This window comes from Molossus molossus, unplaced genomic scaffold, assembly GCF_014108415.1.
Source record: "Molossus molossus isolate mMolMol1 unplaced genomic scaffold, mMolMol1.p scaffold_m16_p_7, whole genome shotgun sequence".
Taxonomy (NCBI): Eukaryota; Metazoa; Chordata; class Mammalia; order Chiroptera; family Molossidae; genus Molossus; species Molossus molossus.
In genome coordinates, this window is record NW_023425401.1 from 72174528 (window position 1) to 72201071 (window position 26544).

At 40.1% G+C, this 26544-nt stretch overlaps 1 protein-coding gene across 1 annotated transcript in view; it reads left to right on the forward strand.

The window, feature by feature from the left end:
• The window catches only part of BLVRA (biliverdin reductase A), a 229804-nt gene extending 203530 nt beyond the window's left edge, over positions 1 to 26274 (forward strand). The window contains exons 9-10 of the mRNA XM_036246321.1: positions 14897 to 15068; positions 25449 to 26274. Of these exons, the coding sequence (XP_036102214.1) occupies positions 14897 to 15068; positions 25449 to 25698 (422 nt within the window). The 3' untranslated portion in view covers positions 25699 to 26274. The remainder of the gene's footprint in view (positions 1 to 14896; positions 15069 to 25448) is intronic.
• Positions 26275 to 26544: the final 270 nt, after the last annotated feature.

Consider the following 26544-nt stretch of genomic DNA (forward strand, 5'->3'; position numbering starts at 1 on the left):
TGGTTTGTCCAAATTAAGTCCGTGCTTTTTCCCCCTGTGCTGGTATAGAGAGGCTTAGCTATTTCTGCAAACTCTAGAATTCATAGTCTGCAATAACCCACAGCGCCGAGGAATTCTTGGACTTGTTTCTTGGTAGTTGGAGTGGGTATATTCTGAATGGCTTCTATTCTACTGGCGGATAGGGACCTCTTACCTCCTTGTAGTTGATATCCTAGGTATGTGGCCCTCCGCACGCATATCTGGGCCTTCTTGGCTGAAACCTGGTATCCCATCCTCTCCAGTTCCCTCAGAAGGGCCTTGGTTGTCTCTAGGCATTCCTCTGCGGTTGCGGCTGCCAGGAGGAGATCATCAACGTATTGCAATAGGGTTACCTGAGGCTGGGATTCCCTGAATCCCAGTAAGTCTTGGCTTAATGCCTCATCAAAAAGGGTTGGCGAGTTCTTGAATCCTTGAGGCAGGCGCATCCAGGTGAGTTGTCCAGAGAATCCTCCTTCAGGATCCATCCATTCAAAAGCGAAAATCAGTTGGCTCTGGGGAGCCAGCGGGAGGGTGAAGAAAGCATCCTTCAGGTCTAAAACAGAGTAGTACGTTCTATCTGGAGGCAAGAGACTTAGGAGAGTGTAAGGGTTAGACACAGTTGGGTGTATAGTCTCAATTCTGGAGTTTACCTCTCTAAGGTCCTGCACCGGGCAATAGTCCTCAGTACCAGGCTTCCTTACAGGCAGAAGAGGAGTGTTCCAGGGTGATTGGCAAGGCCTGAGAATCTCCATCTCCCTTAGTCTTCTTATGTGCCTGGTGATGCCAATTTTGGCCTTCTGGGGTATCAGATATTGCTTGACCAGTACCGGGGAGGCAGAGCTCAACAATTGGACAATGATCGGGGGTTGATGCAAGGCCAACCCTGGCGGGTTCTGCTCTGCCCATACCCCAGGAGTTTGTGTCAATAGCTCTTGCATCTGAATAGAGGGGGTTTCAGGTTTTTCCTGAGAGGCATAGAGTAAGTATTCCTCCGATATAGGGATGGTTACCATTATAGATTATAGATTGGGAGGGTTTTTATAGATTGGGAGGGTTTTTTTCCCAATCGTAATATTGTCCCTTTGTCCCCAAAGGAGATAGTAGCTTGCAATTTCTGGAGCAGGTCTCGCCCTAGTAAGGGGTAAGGGCAATCCGGCATCACTAGGAAGGAGTGCGTGATAGTGCCCTTTCCTAAGTCGGTAATGCGGGCTCACGTCCAAGGATAGGACTCAGGCTTTCCAGTTGCCCCTATGATAGAAGTCTTTTGTGAGGTGAGTTCCCCATCACTTTTCTTTAAAACAGAGAATGTGGCCCCCGTGTCTACTAGGAATTCAACAGGTTTCCCCTCGACTGTTAATGTTAGCGTGGGTTCCTGGGGGCCTAATTTGTAGGAACCCTGACTCCCTCAGTCTTCAGCCTCCAACAGCAGGCGTGCTTGTCGAGGCTTTTGTTACTCTGTCCCTTTCTCGCTTATTCGTTTTTTGCACTCAGATTTCCAGTGGCCGCGCTCCTTGCAATAAGCACATTGATCTCGGTCTAGAGGCGGCCTCCCAGCCCTTTTCTTTGCCTTATTTTGTTGCTTTTCAGGCGTGGCTGATAGGATTCAGGACAACTGCTTAGTTTGTTCCCTGATGGGATCCTCTCGATTCTGGAATACTTTCTGGGCTATTTCTTTCTTTTTTTTTTATCCTCACCTGAGGACATTTTTCTATTTTTTGTTCAGGTAGAGTGGGAGGGAGAGAGAGGAAGAGAGAGAGAAACATCGATGTGAAAGGAACACATCGAGTAGCTGCCACCCGCACGACCAACCAGGGCCGGGGACAAACTGCAACCGAGGTACGTGCCCTTAGCGGGAACCGAACCCGGGTCTCTCGGGACCGCAGGCCGACGCTCTAACCGCTGAGCCAAACCGGCCAGGGCTCTGGGCTATTTCTATTAGTTCACTTATAGCCTTTCCTTCAAAGCCCTCTAATTTCTGTAATTTCTTTCTTATGTCTGGGGCTGACTGAGAGACGAAGGCCATATTAACCATTCGTCTGTTACTCTCATTATTTGGGTCTAAGGGAGTATATATTCGATATGCCTCCAGCAATTGCTCTAAGAAAGCGGCGGGAGATTCATCTTTTCCCTGTATGGTAGAATTCACCTTGGCCAAATTAGTGGGCTTCTTGGCTGCAGCCCTTAGACCCCTAAGCAGAGACTGGTGATAATGGCGCAAAGCCGTCATCCCTGCATCCGTATTCAGATTCCATCTGGGGGGGCTCATGAGGAGTTGTTCCTCTAGTTCATCCCTTCTGGTATGTGAATCCCCTTCTACATCCCCTAAGATAATTTTTGCCGCCTCCCTGTGTATTCTCTCTCTCTCTCCTCTGAAGAAAACAAAGTTTGCAAAATTTGTTGGCAATCATCCCAAGTGGGCTGATGCGTACGAAAAATGGTTTCGAGAAGAGATATTAATTTCTGTGGATCCTCTGAGAAAGGGGGATTCTGATGTTTCCATTTATATAAATCAGATGTTGAGAAAGGGACATAAACCATCCGGGGCGGCCCCTGGGGTGCTCCTGGTTGTGGCGGAACTTCCCTTAAGGGCAAAAGAGGCACAGAGGAGTCCGGGCCCATCGGGGTCTGGTAGGGGGTTCCGCCCCTAGTGTGAGGAGGGCTTTGGACTCTAACATCGGGTCCTGGTTCTGGGGCCCGTGGCTCCGGATCTTGGGGTGAGCCTCTTGGATAAGGCGGGGGATTGAATAGCCCATCCGCAATGTCATCATTGTCACCTAGAAGAACAGGGTATAGCCTAGGCTTAGGTTTTTCCTGGCTCGGAGCTCTCTCTTTTTCCTCTCTACTCGTATGAGGTATAGACTTCCCTTGCGGCTTAGGAGCTGCTACCAAAATAGTCTTCCTACCTACTCTGGCGTACATCTCCCCCGCCTTTAGTTGCTGGCATTTTCGGATGTAACTAGCCTTGTCAGACACGATGTCTACCCAAACATCAATGTATACCCTTTGATCGGGTTGGGGAACCCTGTACACAACGGACCTCACAGCAAACAAAAGACTCAAGTCAAAAGACCTCTCGGGTGGCCAATTAACTTGGAATGTTGGCCACTCCAATTCACAAAGGGTCTGGAGGACCCCTGGATCGGCTGGTGTTCCGTAGCCTTGGGATCTCCTAGAAAAGTCAGAAAAGTTAGCAAGAATGCATTCAAGGGGGGTGCGGGGCGTTGACGGTCCTTGTCCCATCCTACCGAAAGCAAAACAGCGCAGCAGAGCACACAGAACACAAATAGACAGACAACCGCGGTCAAGACACAAAATACTAATTTCAGACCAGACACACCCGCAAGTGCCAGATGCACCCGAAAGTGCCAGATGCACCCGAAAGTACCAGATGCACCCGAAAGTGCCAGATGGAAACCCACCGGTTTCCCGCACCCGAAAGTGCCAGTTGCACCCGAAAGTGCCAGATGCACTCGAAAGTGCCAGATGCACCTGAAAGTGCCAGATGCACTCGAAAGTGCCAGACGCACCTGAAAGTCCCAGGTCAGGAGTCAGCATCCCGACCCTGATGGGGAAGTGCGGTTGAGCTGCGTCCCGCCCGCAACAATCCCAGAACGCTCTGGAGCTACCGAAACAGAAAACAGACGGAAGGGGAAATCCCTTACCCAGATCCTCAAGGCCGAAGTTCTAGTCCGAATTAGCCGAATCGAAAGCCAGAAAGAATGTAGGTGCGGAGCGTGAGGAGGCAGCCCTCCCCGTAGTCTGAGGAGGTCGACCCCACAGAAAAGAGGGACCTCGAGGCTGATCTCCCTGGGGCCTCCAAATGTTGTAACCCAGGAGATCGACCACACTCAGACTTAATTCTTTAGATTTGAATGTGCTTTATTATGCTAAAGCCTGCATGCAGGGTCTGCTGCCTACGGACACAGCAGCAGCCCAGAGGAGCTAGCATGGCTGAGTTTTATAGGGGGGGTTGTGGTGCAAATTGCAAGCAAGCAGGATGTACAGAAGCAGATATCAGCGGTTAGCTGGCCTTGCAGAAGCATTCTTTGGCATGTACACCCTGCAGATGGTTTTCTCAAGGCTCAAGACGCTCTCAAGATGTCCTTGGAAAATTGCTAGGAAAGGGAGAGGGTTTAACTAGGAAATGAGTGGAAAATTTTCTTTGGCCCTTTGTTTGGCCGCGAAGGTCTCTGGGAGACTCGGGGCACTCTCAGACCCTAGTACCTCGTTGGTTAAATTTATTCATGGATTATTTTTTGGATGCAATGTTATTATTTGAATATAAATTAGTCCGTTTTCTGACAGTTCATTGTTGGTGTATAAAAATGCCATCAATTTCTGAATAATAAATTAATATACTGCTACATTACCAAATTAATTGATCAGTTCTTATAGATTTTTGGTGGATTCTTTAGTGTTTTCTTTATAGTATTATGCCACCTGCAAATAATGAGAGTTTTACTTCTTCCTTTCCAATTTGGGTGCCTTTATTTATTTTTCTTGTCTGATTTTGGTAGCTAGAACTTTCAATACTATCCTCAATAAAAGTAGTGAAAGTGGTTATTCTTTTCTTGTTTTAGATTCTAAGAAAAACCCTTTCACTGTTGAGTGTGATGTGAGCTGTGAGCTTATCATATAAGGCCTTTATTATGCTGAGGTATGTTCAGTTTATTCCCACTTTGCTGAGAGTGTTTATGATAAATGGATTCTAGATTTTTAAAAATTATTTCTTTGCCTCTATTGATATGATCATATGATTGTTATCCTTTGTTTGTTTATGTGGTGTATTATGTAAATTGATTTGTGGATATTGAGCCATCCTTGCATCCCAGAAATATATCCCACTTGATCATGGTATATGATCTTTTTAATATATGGCAGAATTCATGTTGCTAATATTTCAGTATTTTTGCAGGTATAGTCATCAAGGATATTGGGTGTGTGTATAATATATGTATATTTCCATATATATATATACATATATAGATATATACACACATGTATATATTTATAATATCTTTGGTTTTAGACATAGAATAATGCTGGTCTTGTAAAATGAGCTTGACACTCTTTTCTTAAAATTTTTTTAATATTTTGAGAAGCATAGTTGTTAATTCTTCTTTGAGTTTTGGTAGACTTCACCTGTGAAGTCATCTGGTCCAGGACTTTTGTTGTTTGAAGTGTTTTGATTACTGATTTAATTTTGTTAGCAGTTATCAGCCTGCTCAATTTTGCATTTCTTCTTTTTTCACTCTTGAAACATTGTTTTTATATGAATGTATCAATTTCTGCCAGAATGTCCAATTTGTTGTCATATAATATATTTATAGACTCTTCTAATAAACTGTGGCAGTTCTATGGTGGCAGTTGTCACTTAACTTTTTTCATTATATTTATTTGAGTCCTTTCTCTGTGCCCCTGATGAGATGCCTAAAGATTTATCATTTTTTCTAAATCTGTTCAAAGAACCAGCTCTTGGTTTCATTGATCTTTTTTATACTCTAATTTTTTTTTTTTTTTTTTTTTTTTTATGCTCTGGTCTTCATTATTTCCTCCTTCTACTCACTTGAGCTTTTTTTCTTGTTTTAGTTCCTTTAGGTAGAAGGTTAGATTGTTTATTTGAGATTCTTCCTGTTTCTTTTTAAAATTTATTTTATTTTATTTTTTTGTAATTTTTATATTATTTTATTTTTGTTACAGATATGTCTTCTTTTTCCCCCATTGACACTTTCCTCCCAGTCCCCACCCCCACCCTGTCTCCAGCATTGTTGTCTATGTCCATTGGTTATGCCTGCATGCATATAAGTTCTGTGATTTATCCCCCTCCCCCCCCCAACTTCTGAGGTTTGTCATTTTATACCCTATTTCTATGTCTCTGGGTCTATTTTGTTCATCAGTTTGTTTTGTTCATTATATTCCACAAATAAGTGAGATTATGTTTTATTTGTCTTTCTCTGCTTGGCTTGTTTCACTTAGGATAATACTCTCCAGGCCCCTCCATGTCGTCTCAAAGGATAAGAGATCTCTCTTTCTTAGAGCTGCATAGTGTTCCATTGTATATATGTACCACAGCTTTTTTATCCACTCATCTACTGATGGACCCTTGGGGTATTTCCAGATCTTAGTGATTGTAAATAGTGCTGCTGTGAACATAGGGATACATATATTCTTTCTGACTGGTGTTTCAGGCTTCTTAGGGTATATTCCTAGAAGTGGGATCACTGGGTCAAATGGTAATTCAGTTTTTAACTTTTTGAGGAGTGGCTGCACCAGTCTGCACTGTTTCTTTTACAACAATATATTTTTGTCAATTTTAGAGAGAAAGAGGGAGAAACATCAATGTGAAAGAGAGACATTGATTGTTTGCCTCCCACACAAACCCCAGTTGGGGATTGATTGAACCTGCAACCTAGGTATGCACTCTGATTGGGAATTGAACTGGTAACTTTCTGGCACACAGGAAAATGCTTAACCAACTGAGCCATGCTGGCTAGGGCTCTTCTTGTTTCTCAAGGTAGCCCTGTATTGCTACATATTTTTCTCTTAGAACAACTTTGGCTCTGTCCCATAAATTTTCTGTCATAGTGTTTTTATTTGTGTCAAGATATCTTTTGATTGTTTCCTTGACCTTGTTGTTAACCCATTCATTGTTTAATAGTATGTTATTTAGCTTTTACTAGTTTGTGTGTTTTTCAGTTTTTTTCCTAGTAATTGATTTCTAGTTTTATACCATAGTGTTAGAATAAAATTCTTGATAAGATTTCAGTTCTTTTATATTTATAGAGACTTGTTCTGTGGTCTAATATGTGATCTATCCTTGAGAATGTTCATTTGTGCTTCAAAAGAATATATTCTGCTGCTTTGGTGTGAAATGCTCTAAAAATGTGAATTAATTTATCTGGCTTAATATGTCATTTAAGGTCACTATTTCTATGTTGATTTCTCTCAGGATGGTCTATTCTTTGATGTCAGTGGGGTGTTTAAGTCCCCTTCTATGACTGTGTTACTTTTATAAAAAGTTATTGAAAGTATTAGTATTTCCTCCTTTGTCCCCCTCCACTCAGCCCCTGTCCCACTTCAGGTCTTCACTGCACTATTGTCTGTGTCTATGGGTATGCATATATGCATATAAGTTATTTATTAAGTCTCTTCCAATCTTCCTCACCCTTCTCCCCTCTGGGATCTGTCAGTATGTTCCTTGCTTCCATGCCTGGGGATCAATTATTTGTTAATTTATTTTGTTAGTTAGATTTCACATATAAGTGAGATCATATATTTATCTTTCTCTGACTGGCTTTTTTTTTTTATCTCTCCCTTTATGTCTGTCAGTATTTACTTGACCTATTTAGATGTTCTTATGTTGCGTGCATAGGTGTTTACAAGGGTTATATCTTCATTTTGGATTGATCTTTTTAGCATTATGAATTTCCTTTTTAGTCTCTTGTTATAGCCTTTATTTTAAAGTTTATTTTGTATAAGTATTGCTACTTCAGCTTTTTGTTTGTTTCCACTTGTATGAAATATCTTTTTTCACCTCTTTACTTTCAGTGTGTGCATCTCTTTTGATCTGAAATGGGTCTCTTGTAGGCAACAAATGTATGAATCCTGTTTTCTTATCCATTCTGCTATCCTGTGTATTTTGACTGGAGCATTTAATTTATGCATATTTAAAATAATTCCTGAAAGCACCTTCACAGCCAAAGTATCCCTCCTGATTTTTACCTACCATACGTGGGTGTGAGACCAGCCTGTCCTTGCCTCCTGTTGCCCCTTCTACCAGTCTCAGTGTGGCTTCTTCTTTAATTTTGTAGTTGTAGGACTTCCATTCAGCTTGATTTCAGGTGATTCTGAATGATGGTAATTCTGTAGTTTAACTGTAATTTTGATATGGTTGTGGGAGGAGGCGAGTACCATGTTTACCCATGCCACCATCGTGACCGGAAGTCCTTTTTTTTTTTAAATCCTCACCCGAGGACATTTTTTTTCATTTTTTATTCAGATAGAGCGGGAGGGAGAGAGAGAGACAGACAGAAACATCAACGTGAAAGGGACACATCAAGTGGCTGCCACCCGCACACCCAACCAGGGCCGGGAACAAACTGCAACCGAGGTACATGCCCTTAGTGGGAACCGAACCCAGGTCTCTCTGGACCGCAGGCCGATGCTCTAACCGCTGAGCCAAACCGGCCAGGGCATGACTGGAAAGTTCTTAAGTGAAGGGTCCCCATCCCACACCAGGTACCCAGCTCAGGGTTCCAGTGCCAGGAAGAGAAGTCCCCATCACTTCTGGCTGTAAAAACCAGCTGGAACTGAGACTGAGGGAGGCTGAGGTTTCTGGAGCCCCAGGCAGTTCCTCTTAAAGGGCCTGAGCATAGACAAGCATGGACATATTTGGACTTGCATCCTCCAGGCTCTATCATGGGAGAGGCAGCTTGAAAGGCACCAGAGACATACAGGAAAGAACTGAGTTGTTTGACATTGGAGAGAGAGCTGGAGGAGCAGATTTCTCCTGGATAGACTTGCTGTCAGAGGATGTTGATCCTTTGGTGAGCCCTTCCCTGGGGCAGCAGATGGCAGCATTATCTGGGACTCCAGCAACCTGGCTTACACTGTTTGCCCTTCCCTGGTGATTCCCTGAGGCCCTGCCCCACCCCACCCCCTAACTTTTGGGCCCACCCAAGCTGTTTCCAATGGCTTTACCATAGGATTGGCCTGTTTTGGAACCTGTTTCAGATTTCCCTAGTTTTCTCAAACAAGCAGCATCTGGTCTCAGTGAGCTCTGGACCTCTCATTAAATGGCCCCAGGCTTGGCACTAAAAGCAGCTATCTGCAGATCACTTTGTAGCTTATGCTGGGTGGCCCTGGATAGAACACGGGTAATGGCTGACCTTGCCCCAGAGCCAGCACACCCAGTAGACAACTTCAGACCACATCGAAACATCACCACCCAACCACCTCCACAAGTGACACACTCAGTGAGTAGACTCAGTGGGTACCAGAGCCCTGCTGAAGTAAGTTTTGCTTTCTGTGGTTGGCTCCTACACAGCTGATCCTCCAGGGGAGTCAGAGGCCAGTGGTCAGTAGGTACAGCCAGTCCTTGCAGCCAATCAGCCTGAGTAAATCCCTCCCATTGATGTGCCAACAGCAATCAAGACTCAATTACAACAGAAGGGTGGACAGTGCACACTAAGGGTGCACCTCGAGGGCTCAGCTGGGGTGATCAGGGAGACTGTGCCACTGGATCTTACAAGACACCTACAACAGTAGGCCACCTTGCAAAGCCTAGGAGACATAGATACTCTACCTAATACATAGAAACAATCACAGGGAAGCAGCCAAAATGAGGAGACAAAGAAACAAGTCCCAAATGAAAGAAAAGAACAAAACTCCAGGAAAGGAATTAAACTAAATGGAGATAAGCAATCAGTCAGATACAGAGTTCAAAACACTGGTAATAAGGTTGCTCAAGGAACTTGGTGAGATATTCTAGGGCCTTAGTGAGACCTTCAAGGAACTTAAGGAGAACTCCAAGGAACTTAGTGAGAACAGCAACAACATAAAAAAGGGCCAATCAGAAATGAAGGGTGCACTAACTGAAATAAAGAATAATTGTCATAGGGGTGCCAGAAGGAAAAGAAAGTGAGCAAGAAATTGAAAACCTATTTGAAACAATAGTGACAGAAAAGTTTTCTAACTTGGTGAAGGAAACAGACATACAAGCCCAGGAAGCACAGAGAGTCCCAAACAAGATGAATCCAAAGAGGTCCACACCAAGATACATCATCATCAAAATGCCAAAGGTTAAAGACAAAGAGAATCTTAAAAGCAGCAAGAGAAAAGCAGTTTGTAACCGACAAAGGAGCTCCCATATGACTGTCAGCTTATTTTTCAAAAGAAACTTTGCAGGCCAGAAAGGAGTGGCAAGAGATATTCAAGGTAATGAAAAGCAATGACCTACAACCAAGATTACTCTGTCCTACAAAGCTATCATTTAGAATTGATGGACATATCAAGAGTTTTCCAAACAAGAAAGGAGTTCATTACCACCAAACCAGTATTGTATGAAATGTTGAAGGGTCTTCTTGAAGGAGAAGAACAAAAATATGAACAATAAAATGGCAATCAATACATGTCTATCAACAACTGAATCTACAAACAAAATGAGCAAGCAGAACAGAAACAGATAGAGACCTTTTTGTTGCTTGCCAGATAGGAGGAGGTTAGGGGGGATTAGTGAAAAAGATGAAGGAATTAAGAGATACAAATTGGTTGCTAGACTGATGAACCACAAAGGGAAGGGGGAGGGAGGGTGGGATGAGATAAACCAAAGAACTTATATGCATATATGCGTAACCAGTGGACACAGACAATAGTGTGGGGAAGGCAGAAGTGGGGCAGGATTGGGGAGGAGGAGGTCAAGGGGGAAAAAAGGGGAGGCATCTATAATACATTCAACAATAAAGATAAGTTTAAAAAAAGAATAAAGTAATTACTGATAGGTAGGTAGTTGATTCCATTTTTCTTATTCATATTTTGACATTTTGTTCCTTCTTTCTAAAGGTGTCCCTTTAGCATTTTTTTTATAATACTGAGTTTGTGGCAATGAACCTTTTTTTTAAAATTCCCCACTCGAGGATATTTTTCTATTTATCATCAGATAGAGTGGGAGGAAGGGAGAGAGACAGAGAGAGAAACATCGATGTGGTAGAGCCACATCAATTGGTTGCCTCCCACATGACCAGACCAGAGCTGGAGATAAACCACAACTGAGGTACGTACTCTTGACTGGAATCGAACCCACAACTTATTGGACCGTGGGCTGATGCTCTAACCACTGAGAGTAACTGGCCAGGACTGTGGCAATGAACTTTTAAGAATACATTTCTTGTCTTGTCTGGGAAGTTCTTTATCTCACCTTCATATCTAAATTATAGCCTTGCTTGGTAGAGCAACCTTCATTGTATGTCTTTGCTTTTTTTCACTTTGGGTTATTTTGTGCCAATCCCTTCAGATCTGCAATTTTTTGTTGTTGAGAAATAAGCTGACATTTTATTGGAGGGTCCTTGTAGATAACTGCTTTGCTTTTGTTGCTTTTAAGATTCTGTCTTTGTCTTTAATTTTTGGCATGTTAAATTAGGATTTTTCCTGGTCTGAATCTTTTGGGATTCATCATGTTTGGGTCTTTCTGTGCTTCCTATATTTCCTTCACCAGGTTAGAAAATATTTTCTGTCATTATTTCTTCAAATAGGTTTTTGTAACTATTGCTGTCTTTATTCTCTTTCTGGGTACCTCTATGATACAAATGTTGGTATGCTTGATGTTGTCCTGGAGAGGTCTCTTAATCTATCCTTATTCATTTGATTCTTTTTTCTTTTGGTGTTTCGATTGGGTATTTTATTCTTTGTTTCTCTAATTGCTGATGTGAACCTCTCCTTCATTTGATTTACTGTTAATTCTCTAATGTGTTCTTCATTTCAGTTATATTGTATTCTTCATTATGGACTGGCTTGTTTTTATATTTCCTATTTTCTTATCTCTGTGTTGAAGTTTTTACTGAGTTTATCTGCTCTTCCCCTAAGTTCACTGAGTAACCTTAAAACCAGTGTTTTGAAGTCTATACCTGTTAGGTTGCTTGTCTCCATTTTGTGAAGTTTTTTTCTGGAGTTTTTTCCTGTTTTTCTATTTGGGACATATTTCTTTTTCTCCTTATTCATGCTGCCTCTCTGTGTTTGTTTTTATTTATTAGGTTGATCTCCTACATTTTCTGTTCTCGGCAGAGTGGCTTTATGCGGTATTTGTCCTGTGGAGCCCAGTGGTGCAATCTCCCTATCACCTAGTCAGTTTCTCCAGGTTTATCTTTTGTGTGGATTGTGTGTGCCCTTCTGTTGTAGTTGAGCTTTTATTGTTGTTGGTATGTCAGTGGGAGGCTGACTGGCTCAGGAATGTCTGTGACTATATTGGATGAGCTGTTGTGTAGGTGCTGACCCCATGGAGTAGAATTTGTTTTAGCAGGGCCCTATCTTTTGGATTTGGCATGTGGACTGGTTGGTGGTGCTCTGTTTTGTTCTGAACCTGGCCACTTGGTATGTTGTTTCTGGGGCCTTTTTGGGAGGGACTCTGATTCAGGCCAAGGTCAGCCACTGCCTGTGTCCTGTCCAGGTCTACCTGGTAGGAGGTACAAAGTGATCTGCAGAAGGATGCCACCTGTGCTTGGCTTGGAAGAGCCTTGGAGAGGCTAAGTAGAGAACTGATCCAGCTTCTACTAGTTTCTTGCTTGAAGCAGCTTAGTAATTGGTAGCAAACATACTGGGGCCAGATGCTATTTGTTTGGTATTTTTGAACCTTAGAGATATTTTAGGAACATGCATACTATGACCTGACGCAGACAGTTTGTTTGCAAAGCCACTGGAAGAGGTTGGGGTAGCCATGATTTGGGTCAGTCAGGACTGACTGGGAAACACCAGGGAAAGGTGACTGGTGTTAAGCAATTTAATGGATAGCTTAGATATTGTGCCCGTTGAGCCTGCAGGTTGAGTGTGGGGAAGGCTCAACAAAGGAACAGTGGTGTCTGCCAGCACTTCTGCCTCTGTGTTGAGCTGTCCTAATATCTGCCCCTCCAGCCCCTGCCCTAAAGTTAGTTAATGTAGCTCCCCTTGTATGTCCCTAGCACTTTTCAAGCTGCTGCCCCTGTGCTAGAGCTCAGAACAAATGCATTTTTGTAAGTGAATCAGTGCATAGGTTTCCAACAGCCCTCCATCTCACTCGCCTGCCATCCCCACTGGCTTTGACAGTCAGAAGTTGTGGGGACTTTTTTTAATGGCTCTGGAGCCTTAGGCTGGGGAGCCTGGTGTGGGGCTGGGACTGCTTGCTCCTCAGGGACTCTCCACAGCTGAGATATCCCTCCCATTTCTTAATTGCCACAACATGGACATGGGGCATGTTCATACCTGTCTCTACCCCACCTCCACCCCCCACAGGTCTCAGGAGGCTTCTTCTTTATATTCTTACTTATAGGAGTTATATTTAGCTACTCTTTGGGTGGTTCTCATTTATGGTTATTCTATAATTTATTTGTGATTTTGATGTAATGGGAAGAGACTCACATAGCAGTTACCTATTCCACCATATTGAATGGAAGTCTGTTTGCTTTTATTTATGACTTATCTTTTTTTTTTTTTTTTTTTTGGTACATGCCCCTAGCGGGAACCAAACCCAGAAGTCTCTGGGCCACAGGCCAGTGCTCCAACTACTGAGCCAAACCGGCCAGAACTATGACTTATCTTTTTAAAAACATACTAATAATTATGAATTGCTTTAATTTAGTATCAAAAGTATAAGAAATATTTGGTTTATAGAGCAATGTAATAGGTATGAAGTCCTTTAAATCTAAGTTATGTTTAAAATTTAGACTGGGATGGGGTGGGGGGAAGGGAGGAGGGTGTCATTGGGGAAAAATGAGAAACATCTGTAACAAAAACAAATTAAGAAATAAAATTTTTTTTTTAATTTTTAAAAAGCCAGTGAACTTAAACACAGATCAATAGAAATTATTTAGTCTCAAATCAGAGAGATAAAGACAGAAACAAAAATGAACAGAGCTTCAGGACCTAGGATACAATATCAAAAGGTCTACAATATGTATAATTGGAGTCTCAGAAGGAGAAGAGAATAAAAATGGGCAAAAAAATTATTTGGACAAACAATAACTGAAAATTACCTCAATCTGGTGAGAGACATCGATTTACAGATTTAAGAAATTCATTGAGTCTCCAACAAGAGACAATGATAATTACACTTAGGTATGTTATAGTCAAACTTCTAAATACAAAGATAAAGGGGAAAATCTCAAAAGCAACCAAAGATAAATGGCACCAAAAATTCAGGTGACTAATGATTTAAATGACAACTGAATTATCTTTAAAACAATGGAAGCCATAAGATTTCTGATTTTTCTAACCAGAGATTAGTTTTTTTTTTTTTTAGATCTTTACACACATTGTGTACTCCCTCTGGGGGATGCCAGTGAGGGGCACAGGTTACCTGGGGTGGGGCACATGGGTACTATCTGTACCTTGACAGATTTAGGCTTATATGTGTTGGATCTCATTCAATGATATCTTTAATATCTGTGCATTTAACTGTATGTGAAGTTTACCTGAAAAGAAAATTAACCATAAACAAAAAAGTAAAATAAAATAAAATTTAGACTGGGGACAGAGAGTAGCTATATCTTGATTAGATTTATCATACAGATACTCTTTTGAATATTATTTTGTTCTGGAAATTATTAAGATTAAGAAAACAACACTGTATCAAACTTTCTTGATATTGAAATAGTTTGTGGGTATTACACTGTTCTTCACTGTTACCGTAAACTTTTACCTTCTTGTCATGTACACAGATATATATGGTAGATATTGGAACATAAGGCTTGAGGAGCTAAATATGTTGGTTTTTTATTCTTCAAGTCACTAACTGAAGAGGCTATATATGTATGTATATATATGTGTGTATAAGTATATGTATGTCTACATACACACATATGCATGTTATAAGCCTGAAACATTTCTATTATCACGTGGACTAAGTGGGCTGCTGTTTCTAATAAAATGTTTTATTATACTAACAAAACTAAATGTAATAAACAAGAAAACATTGAGACACTTTTATGAAAGGGTTTATATTCAAGTACCTGAGTTTTCATCAGTATTATTAGTCATCTTGCACACCCATGTGGTAAAGCAAGGTTGTATTGTCCTAATTACTCAGCCACATTGTTTACTCCCTGTCATGTATGTCCTATGTATGTCCTACCCCTGCTCTCCAGCTGTTGGTCCTTTACTTCCCAGTTCCCACAGTGTTTGTAATTTCCCATAGCTGGCCCATTGGAAGAAGAGCGGTTTGGCTTCCCTGCATTCAGTGGCATTTCTCGCCTGACCTGGCTGGTCTCTCTCTTTGGGGAACTTTCTCTTGTGTCTGCCACTTTGGAAGAGCGAAAGGAAGATCAGTACATGAAAATGACTGTGTGCTTGGAGACAGAGAACAAACGGTAGGTTTTGAGAAACTGTGAAGAGAAGAAAACTTAAAGACATCCTCGTGTGTTTACCAGGGTGAATCTAGAGGGAACATGATGGGTCTATACCCTTAGTCCCAACTCCAGAAGGCTGTCTGCTTTAGCAAACAGAACAGGTACTGAGATTTCACTTATATTGCCTTACTTCATCCACACAGCAGCACTGTAAGGTAAATGAGACAAACATGATTCCCTTGTCTAGTATGTAAATAGAGACTTACGGAATTTGAGCAAGTTGTCTAAGCGATATAGGTGAGCTTATTAAACCTAGTAGCTTCTGTGGCCTGAATTTTTTCCAATATTTTATTATAAAAGTTTCAGATATATGGTGAAGTTGAAAGACTTTTGCAGTGGACACCCATATAAGTACCACTTAGATCCTGCCACTAACATTTTACCCTGTTTGCTTACCACACATCCAAATATTCATCTTTTAGTGTGACCAAAATTTAAGATTCTGTTTTTATCTTTATCATCACATCAAACTATCATACTGTTCCTCAAATATTCTGATTCTTTATTTCTCATACCATATCTTTTTTTAACAAAAGTACATTTATAAATTTTCTTCAAAAGCATTTCAGCTCTGAGTTTCTATGTGTATTTCCAGGTAGGCGGTAGTAAAATAAACAGACCATTGGGTATTTAAAAAAAGAGAAAAATGTTGGATTTTCTGAATGAAGCCTGATGTCCATTTTGAGGAGTATCTACTTTGCCAGCGAAAGGCAGAGGGAACAGGTGAAACATGCAGGGCTTGGACATAGAGCATGTGGAGTGATGGTAGTGGTGGCCCCTAGCTCTGATGCTGGCCATGTACACTTGCGGCCATGTTCATACCTATCCACTGGCAGGTGCTGTCCCCTGTAGTCAGAGGTAAAGATAGCTTAAGGTGCTGCAGGAGTAGAGGGAAGGGGAACCTGAAGAGGTCAGATAATGGTTCTTAGAGGAGGAAGTACTGTTCTTAGTGTTGAAGTTTGAGTAGGAGTCAAGAAACAAGAGCAAGCATTTGGTGAAAGTTGGGGCAAATGGCAGATACCACATTATAATTTTTTAAATTTATATAATACTCTTCATTTCACAAATTGCACTTTTAATTTCACCACCACCACCACCACAACAGCGACATTACTTATTTTTTACTGTTGGGAAATTGAGGTAGAGAAAACATCCTGACATTTTATATTCCCTCAAATTCTAAGACTATGTTATATGGAGGAATATATGAGAAATTTTTTTAGGTAGATTAGAATAATTAGAGTACTTCAAGTTAATTTTTATCTGGTAGTAAAACAGTTAATAGGGAGCATTGATATTAACTTTTGTCATCACATTCTGGAATGCTTGTAAAGGCTATACCATGAGTTTTTAAAACCAGCCATAAGCTGACACTAATATAGCATTACTTGTCAACTCCACCTAAGTAAAGGAAACACAAAATAAAACAAAATTCTGAAAAACTAGCCATGCAATTAATACTTTAGATCAACTTTTTATAGAGTTTGTAATCATTTATTTTTTTAAAATTTGAGTCATAATTTAATTACTGTTTAATATAGTCTTTGCATGACCTGAATGTGAATTTTTGATTTATGCATTAGTATTGATTACACATGGATCATTTTAATGACTTCCAGAATAGGAAACTTGCTGAACTACAGTTCTTTAAAGCAGATTAGTCTCTGCTTGGTTTACACACCCTGTGGTATAGTATGCTGTGTGATAAAATAAAACCTTTTTGTTTTGTGAATGTAGCTCTGACTTCTGACTTTGCCTAGGAAGAATGATTTGGGATCTGTGAGCCTCTTTTCTCTTTCTCCCCCAAATCTTGTCTTAGTCTTCAGGCCATATTTTATAAGTAGATGTCTTTCTAGGTCTTACTACAAATTAGGAGCCTCTGCAAGTTGTTTCCAGATGCAAAATTTTGAGTTACAGCTATCTTTAAATAACATAGTGGAATGGAGCAGAACCACAGAAAGACATGGGGTGGGGATAGGGAGAGGCATGATCTTGAAAGGTCACAATAAAAGAGCCCTGGCTGGTTTGGCTCAGTGGTTAGAGGTCGGCCTGCAGTCCAGAGAGACCCAGGTTTGGTTCCCGCTAAGGGCATGTGCCTCGGTTGCAGTTTGTCCCCGGTCCTGGTTGGGTCGTGCGGGTGGCGGCCACTCAATGTGTCCCTTTCACATTGATGTTTCTTTCTTCCTTTCTGTCCCTCCCACTCTATCTGAACAAAAAAATTGAAAAATGTCCTCAGTGAGGATAAAAAACAAAAAACAAAAAAAAACTAGTAAGGCAGGAGTCATTACTTGAAACCCTATTATACAAGTGCTAGAATTAGCTAATGTTTTTTAAGTGCTTTAGTGCTATGTATTAGGTACAGTCTTAGCCCTTTCATAGGGATTTTCTCATGTAATCTTTTATTTATTTATTTTTTTATCCTCACCCGAGGACATTTTTTTTCCATTTTTTGCACAGATAGAGTGGAAGGGAGAGAGAGAGAGAAACATCGACGTGAAAGGGACACATTGAATGGCTGCCACCTGCACGACCAACCAGGGCCGGGGACAAACTGCAACCAAGGTACATGCCCTTAGCAGGAACCGAACCCAGGTCTCTCCAGACCGCAGGCCGATGCTCTAACCGCTGAGCGAAACTGGCCAGGGCTCATGTAATCTTTATATCAGCTCTCTGAAGTGGGCATTATTTTCAACTAGGGAACAAACTCAGGTTAAAAATTTTGCCAAGATTTAAAATCACATTTAATCACACTTAGGCAGCTTGTCACCAGTCCCCAAATTGTCAAACCGTATCCCCAAAAACACACAGGAAGGGCATGAGAAATAAATATCATGAAAAACACACCAGGCTTTGTCTTTACATTTTCATGGTTCTCATCTGTCACTGAAGTAGGTATCATTTGCCTCAGATCCCAAAATTATCCAGGATATTTTAGTGCAACTTACTCCCAAGCCCATGTTCTTTGCATTTAACCAGCAATTTTCAAACTTTGTAAAAATAAGCATTAGAACACTTTTTCAACTCAGTATATACAAGAGGTACAAATGTCAACTGTTGAAGCCACTTGGTAGAAGCCAAAGCCATTCATGCCCCTTCCTGCTTATCCTTCAGGGCTGGGGGCAGAACACCATTACAAAATTGCTACCTCCACAGTTCTGGAAGACATATGCTAATACTAGGGATGTGGATGTGGTTGAACACTTTTCTTCCAGTAGAAGGTGAGAAGTAAGATGCACTTTTATAGGTAGTCAGTGCCTAAAGTTTTCACAGAGGAGGGGAGCCAAAGAACTATCTATGAATTCAAACTTGTATTTTTGGTTGGGACATCTGAAGTTAAGTGCTGTCCAAACCCAAAATACAAATAGAACAGATCGCATTCTTAGCTCTACTCCATCTAGTTTGCAGTAAAATGCCAACAGCTGATGTCATCACTTATAAATATATGATTAGGAAACAGATTAGGCTTTTTAAGATTTTAGCATATAGGATAGGGGTGGGAACCCACAGACAGCAGCTGTTTTAGCTGTGAGCAACTCCCTTGGAGTTAAAATCCCAAGCTGGGTGCACAGTGCAGAGGGCCAGGACAGAACACTAAGTTAGCTACAGCTACTAACCTTGGGCTCTCGCAGAAGGAGGACAGACTGGACTGGAACTGAGTGGAGACATTCAGGAGCTTGAAGAGCTGGGGGAGCAATGGGAGTTTTGTACTGAATCACTCCTTCACAGAACGGTAGCCATATTACTCAATAAGCCCCTTCTCAGAGCCCCAGGGAGAAACAATAGAACTTTCCTCAGGAAGTTAACACAACCTGGCCAGGATAGAGAAATGCAAACTGAGGCTCATTAACAGACAGTGAGCATCTGCCCTACCCAATGGAAATCCTCTTACACCTGAGGGATTTTTATGTTCAGTTGAGGGCTACAACCCAAGACTCATCAAGTAACTGAGATTAATATCCTTCAGGACAAAAGCCTGAGGATAACTGAACCTTTCCTGGGCTTGCCAGTCTACCCAGTAAAGTAAGACTTGACAGTTTTTAACTGTTTAACGTGGGTCCTTCACACTCAACCAAACCCAGTAGAAGGAGCAACAATCAGAACACCAACACCCACAGGGAAAATTTGGCAGGCTCCAAAACCTACTGAGACAGCCAAAATGGTGAAACAAAGAAACATCCCAAGTGAAAGAACAAGAGAACTCTACTGAAGAAGAGCTAAATGATGCAGTTAAGAAAGTTATCAGAGGTAGAGTTCAGATTGATGATAATAAGGAACCTCCAGGGCATGAGTAAAGATAGAAACTTTGAAAATAAATCAATTGGAAATGAAAAGCCAGCAGAGTAGAGGAGGCCGAGGACTAGATCAGTGAATTAGAAGACTGGGTAAAAAAAAATCACCCAATCAGAAAACCAAAAAGAAAAAAAAAAATTAAAAAACAGAGGACAGCTTAAGAGAACTGTGGGAAAATATGAAACATAACATCTGAGTCGTAGGAATTCTAGTAGAAGAATATGAGCAAGGGTTAGAGAATATATTTGAAGAAATATGGACAGAAAACTTCCCTTACTTGGTGAAGGAAAAAAGGTACACAGTTCAAGAAACACAGAGTGCCCCAAGCAAGAAGAATCAAAACAGGCCCACAACAGGACACATAATAATTAAAGTACCAAAAATTAAAGACAAAGAATCCTAAAGGCAGCAAGAGAGAAGCAACAGGTTACCTCCAAAGGAACCCCCATAAGGCTATCAGCTGACTTCTCAACAGAAACACTACAGGCCAGAAGAGAATAGCATGAAGTAATTAAGGTAATGAAAAACAAAGATTTTAATCCAACACTACTCTATCCAGCAAGGCTAACATTCAAAATAGAAGGTGAAATAAAGAGCTTCCTAGACCAAAAAAAAAAAGGGGGGGTGGGGGGGTGGGGACTAAGGGAATATATTAGCACCAAACCAGCACTGCAGGAAATGTTAAAAGAACTGTAATTAGTAGACTAGGAAGAAAAATATAACCGTAATAAACAAAAGTGGCAATAAATTACTACATATCAATAATAACCTTAAATGTAAGTGGATTAAGCACTCTGATTAAAAGACACAGAGTAGCTGATTGGATAAAAAATCATGACTCATATATGTATATATACATACACACACACACACACACACACACACACACACACATATTGTTTACAAAAGACTCACCTCACAACAAAAGACTCAGAAGTTGAAAATGAAGGATGGGAAAAAATTCTGCAAGCAAATAGAAGTGAAAAAGAGCTGGGGTAGCAATATTTATAAAGTAGACTTCAAAATGAAAGCCGTAACTAGAGACAAAGAAGGCCACTACATAATACTGAAAAGATCTATCCAACAGGAAGATATAACCTTGGTAAACATATATATGCCCACTATGTGAACACCAAAATATATTTTAAAACTTCTGGAGGACTTCAAAAAAGAAACCGACAGGAATACAATCATAGCAGAGGACTTCAACACCCTACTGACATCACTGGACAGATCCTCTAGACAAAAAAATCAGCAAGGAAACAGAGAATTACACCCTAATACTGCAGGATTCACATTCTTCTCAAGTGCACATGGCACAGTCTCAAAGACCACATGTTAGGAAACAAAATTAGAAATAAAATGGGAGAAGTAACAACTGACACCACAGAAATACAAAGGATCATTGAAACAGACTATGAACAATAATATGCCAATAAATTGGACAATCTAGACAAAATGGACAAATTTTTAGAAACACACAGCCTCCCAAAACTGAGCCCGGAAGAGATAGAAAACTTTAACAGACCAATAACAACTAAGGAAATTAAAGATGTAATCAAGAATCTCCCAGCAAACAAAAGCCCAAGTTCAGACAGTTACACTGGGGAGTTTTACTGAACACTCAAAGAAGAATTAATACCCATTCTCAAACTATTCCAAAAAATTCAAGAAAAAGGAAGAGTTCCAAACTTGTTTTATGAGGCCAGCATCATTCTAATTCCAAAACCAGATAAAGACATTACAAAGAAAGAAAAACTACAGGCCAATATCTCTGATGAACATAAATGCCAAGATCCTTAACAAAATGGCAAATCATTAAAAATACATTAAAAAAATTATTTACCATGCCATGTGGGATTCATCCCAAGGATGTAAAGCTGGTACAATATTCACAAATCAATAAATGTGATGCACCACATATACAAAATGAAAGATGAAAATCATATTATCATATCAATAGAAGCTGAAAAAGCATTTGACAAAATCCAGCACCCATTTCTGATAAAAACAATCAGCAGTCGTCGAATAGAGGGATCATATCTCAACACAATAAAGGCCATATATGAAAAGCCTACAGCCAACATCATACTCAATGGGCAAAAACTAAATGCTTTTCTCTTAAAAACAAGAACAGGACATGGATGCCCACTTTTGCCACTCTTATTTAACATAGTACTGGAAGTCTTAGCCACAGCATTCAGACATGAAGAAAAACTAAAAGGGATCCAAATTGGAAAGGAGGAAGTGAAACTGTCATTATTTGCAGATGATGTGGTATTGTACATAGAAAATCCTAAAGACTCCCATCAAAAATCTATTGCCTCTAATAAATGAATTTGGCAAAGTAGAAGGATACAAAATTAACATCAAGAAATTGACGGCATTCATATACACCAATGATGAACTCACAGAAAAAGAAACTAAGAAAATAATCCATTAAGGCCAAAACATTAAGATACCTAGGAATCAATTTAACCAAAGAAGTCAAGGACCTATTTGCAGAAAACTACAGGACAATGAAAAAAAATAGAGGAAGATATAAAGAAGTTGAAGGATATACCTTGTTCATGGATTCGAAGAATTAATATCATTAAAATGGCCATAGTACCCAACGTCAATACAATCGCCATTAAAATACCAATGACATAGTTCACAGAACTAGAACAAATACTTCAAAAATCTATATGGAACCAAAAAAGACTCCAAATAGCCACAGCAATGTTTAAAAAGAACAAAGTAGGAGGGATCAAAGTACCAGATATCAGGTTATACTACAAAGCCACTGTAATCACAACAGCCCGGACCGGCATAAGAACAGGCATATAGATCAATGAAGCAGAACAGAGAACCCAGAAATTGACCCAAATTAATATTTGACAAAGGTGGCAAGAGCATACAATGAAGTAAAGACAGTTTCTTTAATAAATGGTGTTGGAAAAATTGGACAGCTACATGCAAAAAAATGAAACTAGACCACCAACTTACACCATACAGAAGAATAAACTCAAAATGGATAAAAGACTTAATTGTGACTCATGAATCCATAAAAATCCTAGAAGAAAATATAGACAACAAAATTTCAGATATTACATGCAAAAGAATTTTCACTGATACAACACTGAAGGCAAGTGAAACAGGAAAAAATACATGGGACTGCATCAATCTAAAAAGCTGTACAGCAAAAGAAATGAGCATCAAAATGGAAAGTGAACCCACTATATAGGAGAGCATACGTGCCAAGGATACATTAGATAAGGGGTTAAATTCCAAAATATATAGAATAGTCATACAATTCAACCACAAGAAGACAATTCCAATTAAAAACTGGGCAGAGGACCTAAACAGACACTTCTCCTAACAGAACATACAAATGACCAAGAGACATATGAAACATGTTCAATGTCACTAATCATTGGAGAGATGCAAATTAAAGCAACTATGAGGTATCACCTTACTCCTGCCAGAATGGCTGCCATCAGCAAATCATCAAACAAGTGCTGGAGAGGGTGTGGAGCAAAGGGGACTCCAGTACACTGCTGCTGGGAATGCAGACTGCTGCAGCCGCAAGGAAAACCTAATGGTGTTTCCTCAAAAAATTAAAAAATTAACTTCCATTTGACCCAGTGATTCCACTTCTAGGAATATATTCTAAGAAGCCTGAAACATCAATCAGAAAGAATATGTGTACTGCTATGTTCATAGAGGCACTACTTACAATTGCTAGGATTTGGAAACAGCCCAAGTGTCCATCAATAGATGAATGGATCAAAAAACTGGTACATACATATACATGATGGAACACTATGCAATTGTAAGAAAGAAAGATCTTGTATCTTTTGAGATGACATGGAGAGACCTGGAAAGTATTATGTTAAGCAAAGTAAGCCAATCAGAGGAAGACAAATACCACATGATCTCACTTTTATATGGAATATAATAAAATAAGTTGATCAACAAAGTAGACCCAGAGACATAGAAAGGAGTACTGTTCAGACTGACAAACTTCAGAGAAGGGGAGTGGGGCAGGGGGGATGAGATAAACCAAAGAACTTATATGCATGTATGTGAACCAGAGGACATAGACAACAATGCTCAGGTGGGGGTATCAAGAGGATACCGGGGGCCGGGGGAGGAGAAACATCTGTAACAAAAACTAATTGATTAAAAAATATAAAAAAAAAAATTATCCTGTTATATTTGGTCCAACATTTAGTTAAGTCACCCCTAATGTGATGGCTTGAACTGCTTCCATTTTATGAGGCATGTAATGTTAGCTGGCCCTTGGGCCAGATATTCCCCACCCCTGATACAGGACCACGAAATGGGGGTTACTCTGTCAACATTTGTCCTGATTTCTTCTTGCATGAATGGGTATAAAATCTACCCTTTTATCTACTTCAGATTTTTTCCTCTTAAACATTCACTTCACACTCTAGTGTAAGTGTTGGTGAACTAGGTTAGCTAAAGAGCGGGGCTCCTTTAGGTTGGAAGCAACCCTGAGCTTCCTTCAACACACAAAACAATCTAAATGACTTGCTTGGGCTCTTTTTCTGTAACCTCACACCTAAATCTTAAGCATTATTATGCCCATCACTCTAGAGGCAGAGAACAAGCAAGCAAACAAGTGGTAGTTTTCCTTCATTCCTTAGCAATGTTGGTCTAATTTACCCACCCCAGGCCTGACCTACTACAGTCCAGAGGAAGAAGATAGAGGAAATCTGAGTAAAGGTGGCAGGACACAAGAGGCCAGAGATCCTGATGAATGATCAGGATTTAACACATTTCATGTTGGCACTGAAAACTTCATCACTTAGCATAGCAGTCCAACAAAATTGTCTTCTTGGCCCTAACTCATCTCTGTAGAAAAAGGGAAGGGAAGGGAAAGAAAATATGAGTAGCTAGAGGCCAACACCAAATAATCTGATTCCTAGGATTTTGTTCTAATAGGAAGGAAGAAACACTATGTATGAACATATTGAATACAGGATATTCATATTAATTTAAAATTGCAATGAACTTAAATATTCAATAATAAAATGTCAAATAAATTGTATAATCGTTTGTACATGCTATGCAAAATAACATTTTAAAATAAGTAAAGAAGCATAGTCAAAATTGTTTATACTTTATAGTTTTTGTGCCATGTACGTGTAGACAAATATAGGAAAGGATTACATCAAACTAATGGTACTTTAGGTGAAAGAATTATAGTTTTCTTTTTTTTTTAGTATGTGCCCCTAGCAGGAACCCCGGGACTCTGGTTCGCAGGCCGATACTCCAACCGCTGAGCCACACTGGCTAGGGCAGATTTTTTTAATTTAAAAAGTCCTTAATGTTGTATTGTTTTTAGAATACATAAAGAAGCAGATTTTATATTTTTCCTCATATTAGTCAGTGAACCTTTCTTTAAAGTCTACTTAAGAGATTGCTATTTTCACTAAGCAGATAACACAATTCTTATCTATTATAAAGACAAAAGATGAATCACAGAAGTGGTCTGTTCTATTTGGATTTTATATTTTTGAGTGCTGGCTGTTTGGGGGCATATTTGAAATGGAAACAGGTGCTTCATTAATCAACCAGGAGAAGCTGGTGTTTTATGGCATGTGCTGGTGCCATAGACTTCTTTGAGAATGTAATGAAAGAATACTGTCCCAAAACATGCACATACATGTGGAAATAACTTGCACAAAATCTAAGGTGATTCATGGATTGCCTGTGGTTCTTAACTGGCTGCCCTATAGGGATTTATGAGACACAGAGCCAAAACTCTTGAATAACAAATTGATGTTCACACAAAAATTATGGCATTCCCCTGGCTCATGGAAAAATTAAATAAAGGATTGTTTGGCAATAAAGATGGAAATAATCATCCATGACCTTGGGGGCTGGTGGAGGTTGGGTTGCCACCTCAGCCATCACAGTGAACAGCAGCTGCAGGAAAGGTGGATACAAAATGAGGACTTATTACTAGATGCTCAGATGCTAGCAAACACTCATTTACACTCTTGTGTAATCTCTAACATTATGGTTCTTTTGTTTTTGCAGTCCACTGACATGGATTGAAGAGAAAGGGCCTGGTCTAAAACGAAACCGACATTTAAGCTTTCATTTCAAATCTGGGTCCCTGGAGAATATGCCGAATGTAGGAGTCAATAAGAATATTTTTCTGAAAGACCAAAATATGTTTGTCCAGAAACTCTTAGGCAAGTTTCCTGAAACGGAACTGGCTGCTGAAAAGAAACGCATCCTACATTGCTTGTGGCTTGCAGAAGAAATCCAGAAATACTGTTGCTAAAAGAAGAAAGCAACAGGGCACTTCCAAGATGAAATCATAGTTTAATTTTTATCAAGAGTTGACTTTCTCTATTCTTTCCATTAAACATGTCTTGGCTAAACAGTTTGGTTATTATCATGAGCTGTATTGGGAGTGGTATTTGAGAGTAGGGGCTTATGTAGTGGGGAAGAGGAAAAACTCAGTTTGGTTAAGCTGATCCAAATGCTTTTTGTGCCTGATTTTACTTAATTTTTCCAACAGCCATATCAGAAGGATATTATCCGGCTTGTTTTTATTAGTATGTTGGAAATTCTTGTTTGAAATTATCCACTAGCAGAACTAGTTTTTAAACTCAGGCACTCCACCACTACAAAATAGTGCCAATGAACCTTCTTTCCTGCTTTAAGGAATTTTATTTTCCCTCACAAATTTTCATTAGTTGACTATGCTAAGTAGTAGTGTTTCTAAAAATCAGTGAAACAAAGCTACTGCCCTCAACTCACAGTGTCATAAAGGAACTAATCACACAAACGTCATTGTAATGTAGTAGGTGCAATTAAAAAAAAAAAAAAAAATACAGCCCTGGCCCTGGAAAAGGGTTCAGGGAAGACTTCCAAACCAAATCTTGATGATGAATAAGTAAGTTAACTGTGTAAAGGTGAATGAGGATTTCCTGGCAGAGAACTGACATAAGGAAATAAAGTGAGAAGCAGCCTGGTGTGTATCATGGGAACACTTACTAGAGGAGGGAGTCCCAGGGAAGCAAATCTTATCATGGGGAACCCCGTAAGCCAGGTCAAAGAGCTGGCATGTTATTTATTAGGCAGAGGCACCAAAAGGTGTTATTTAATAAGGGAGTGGCATGCT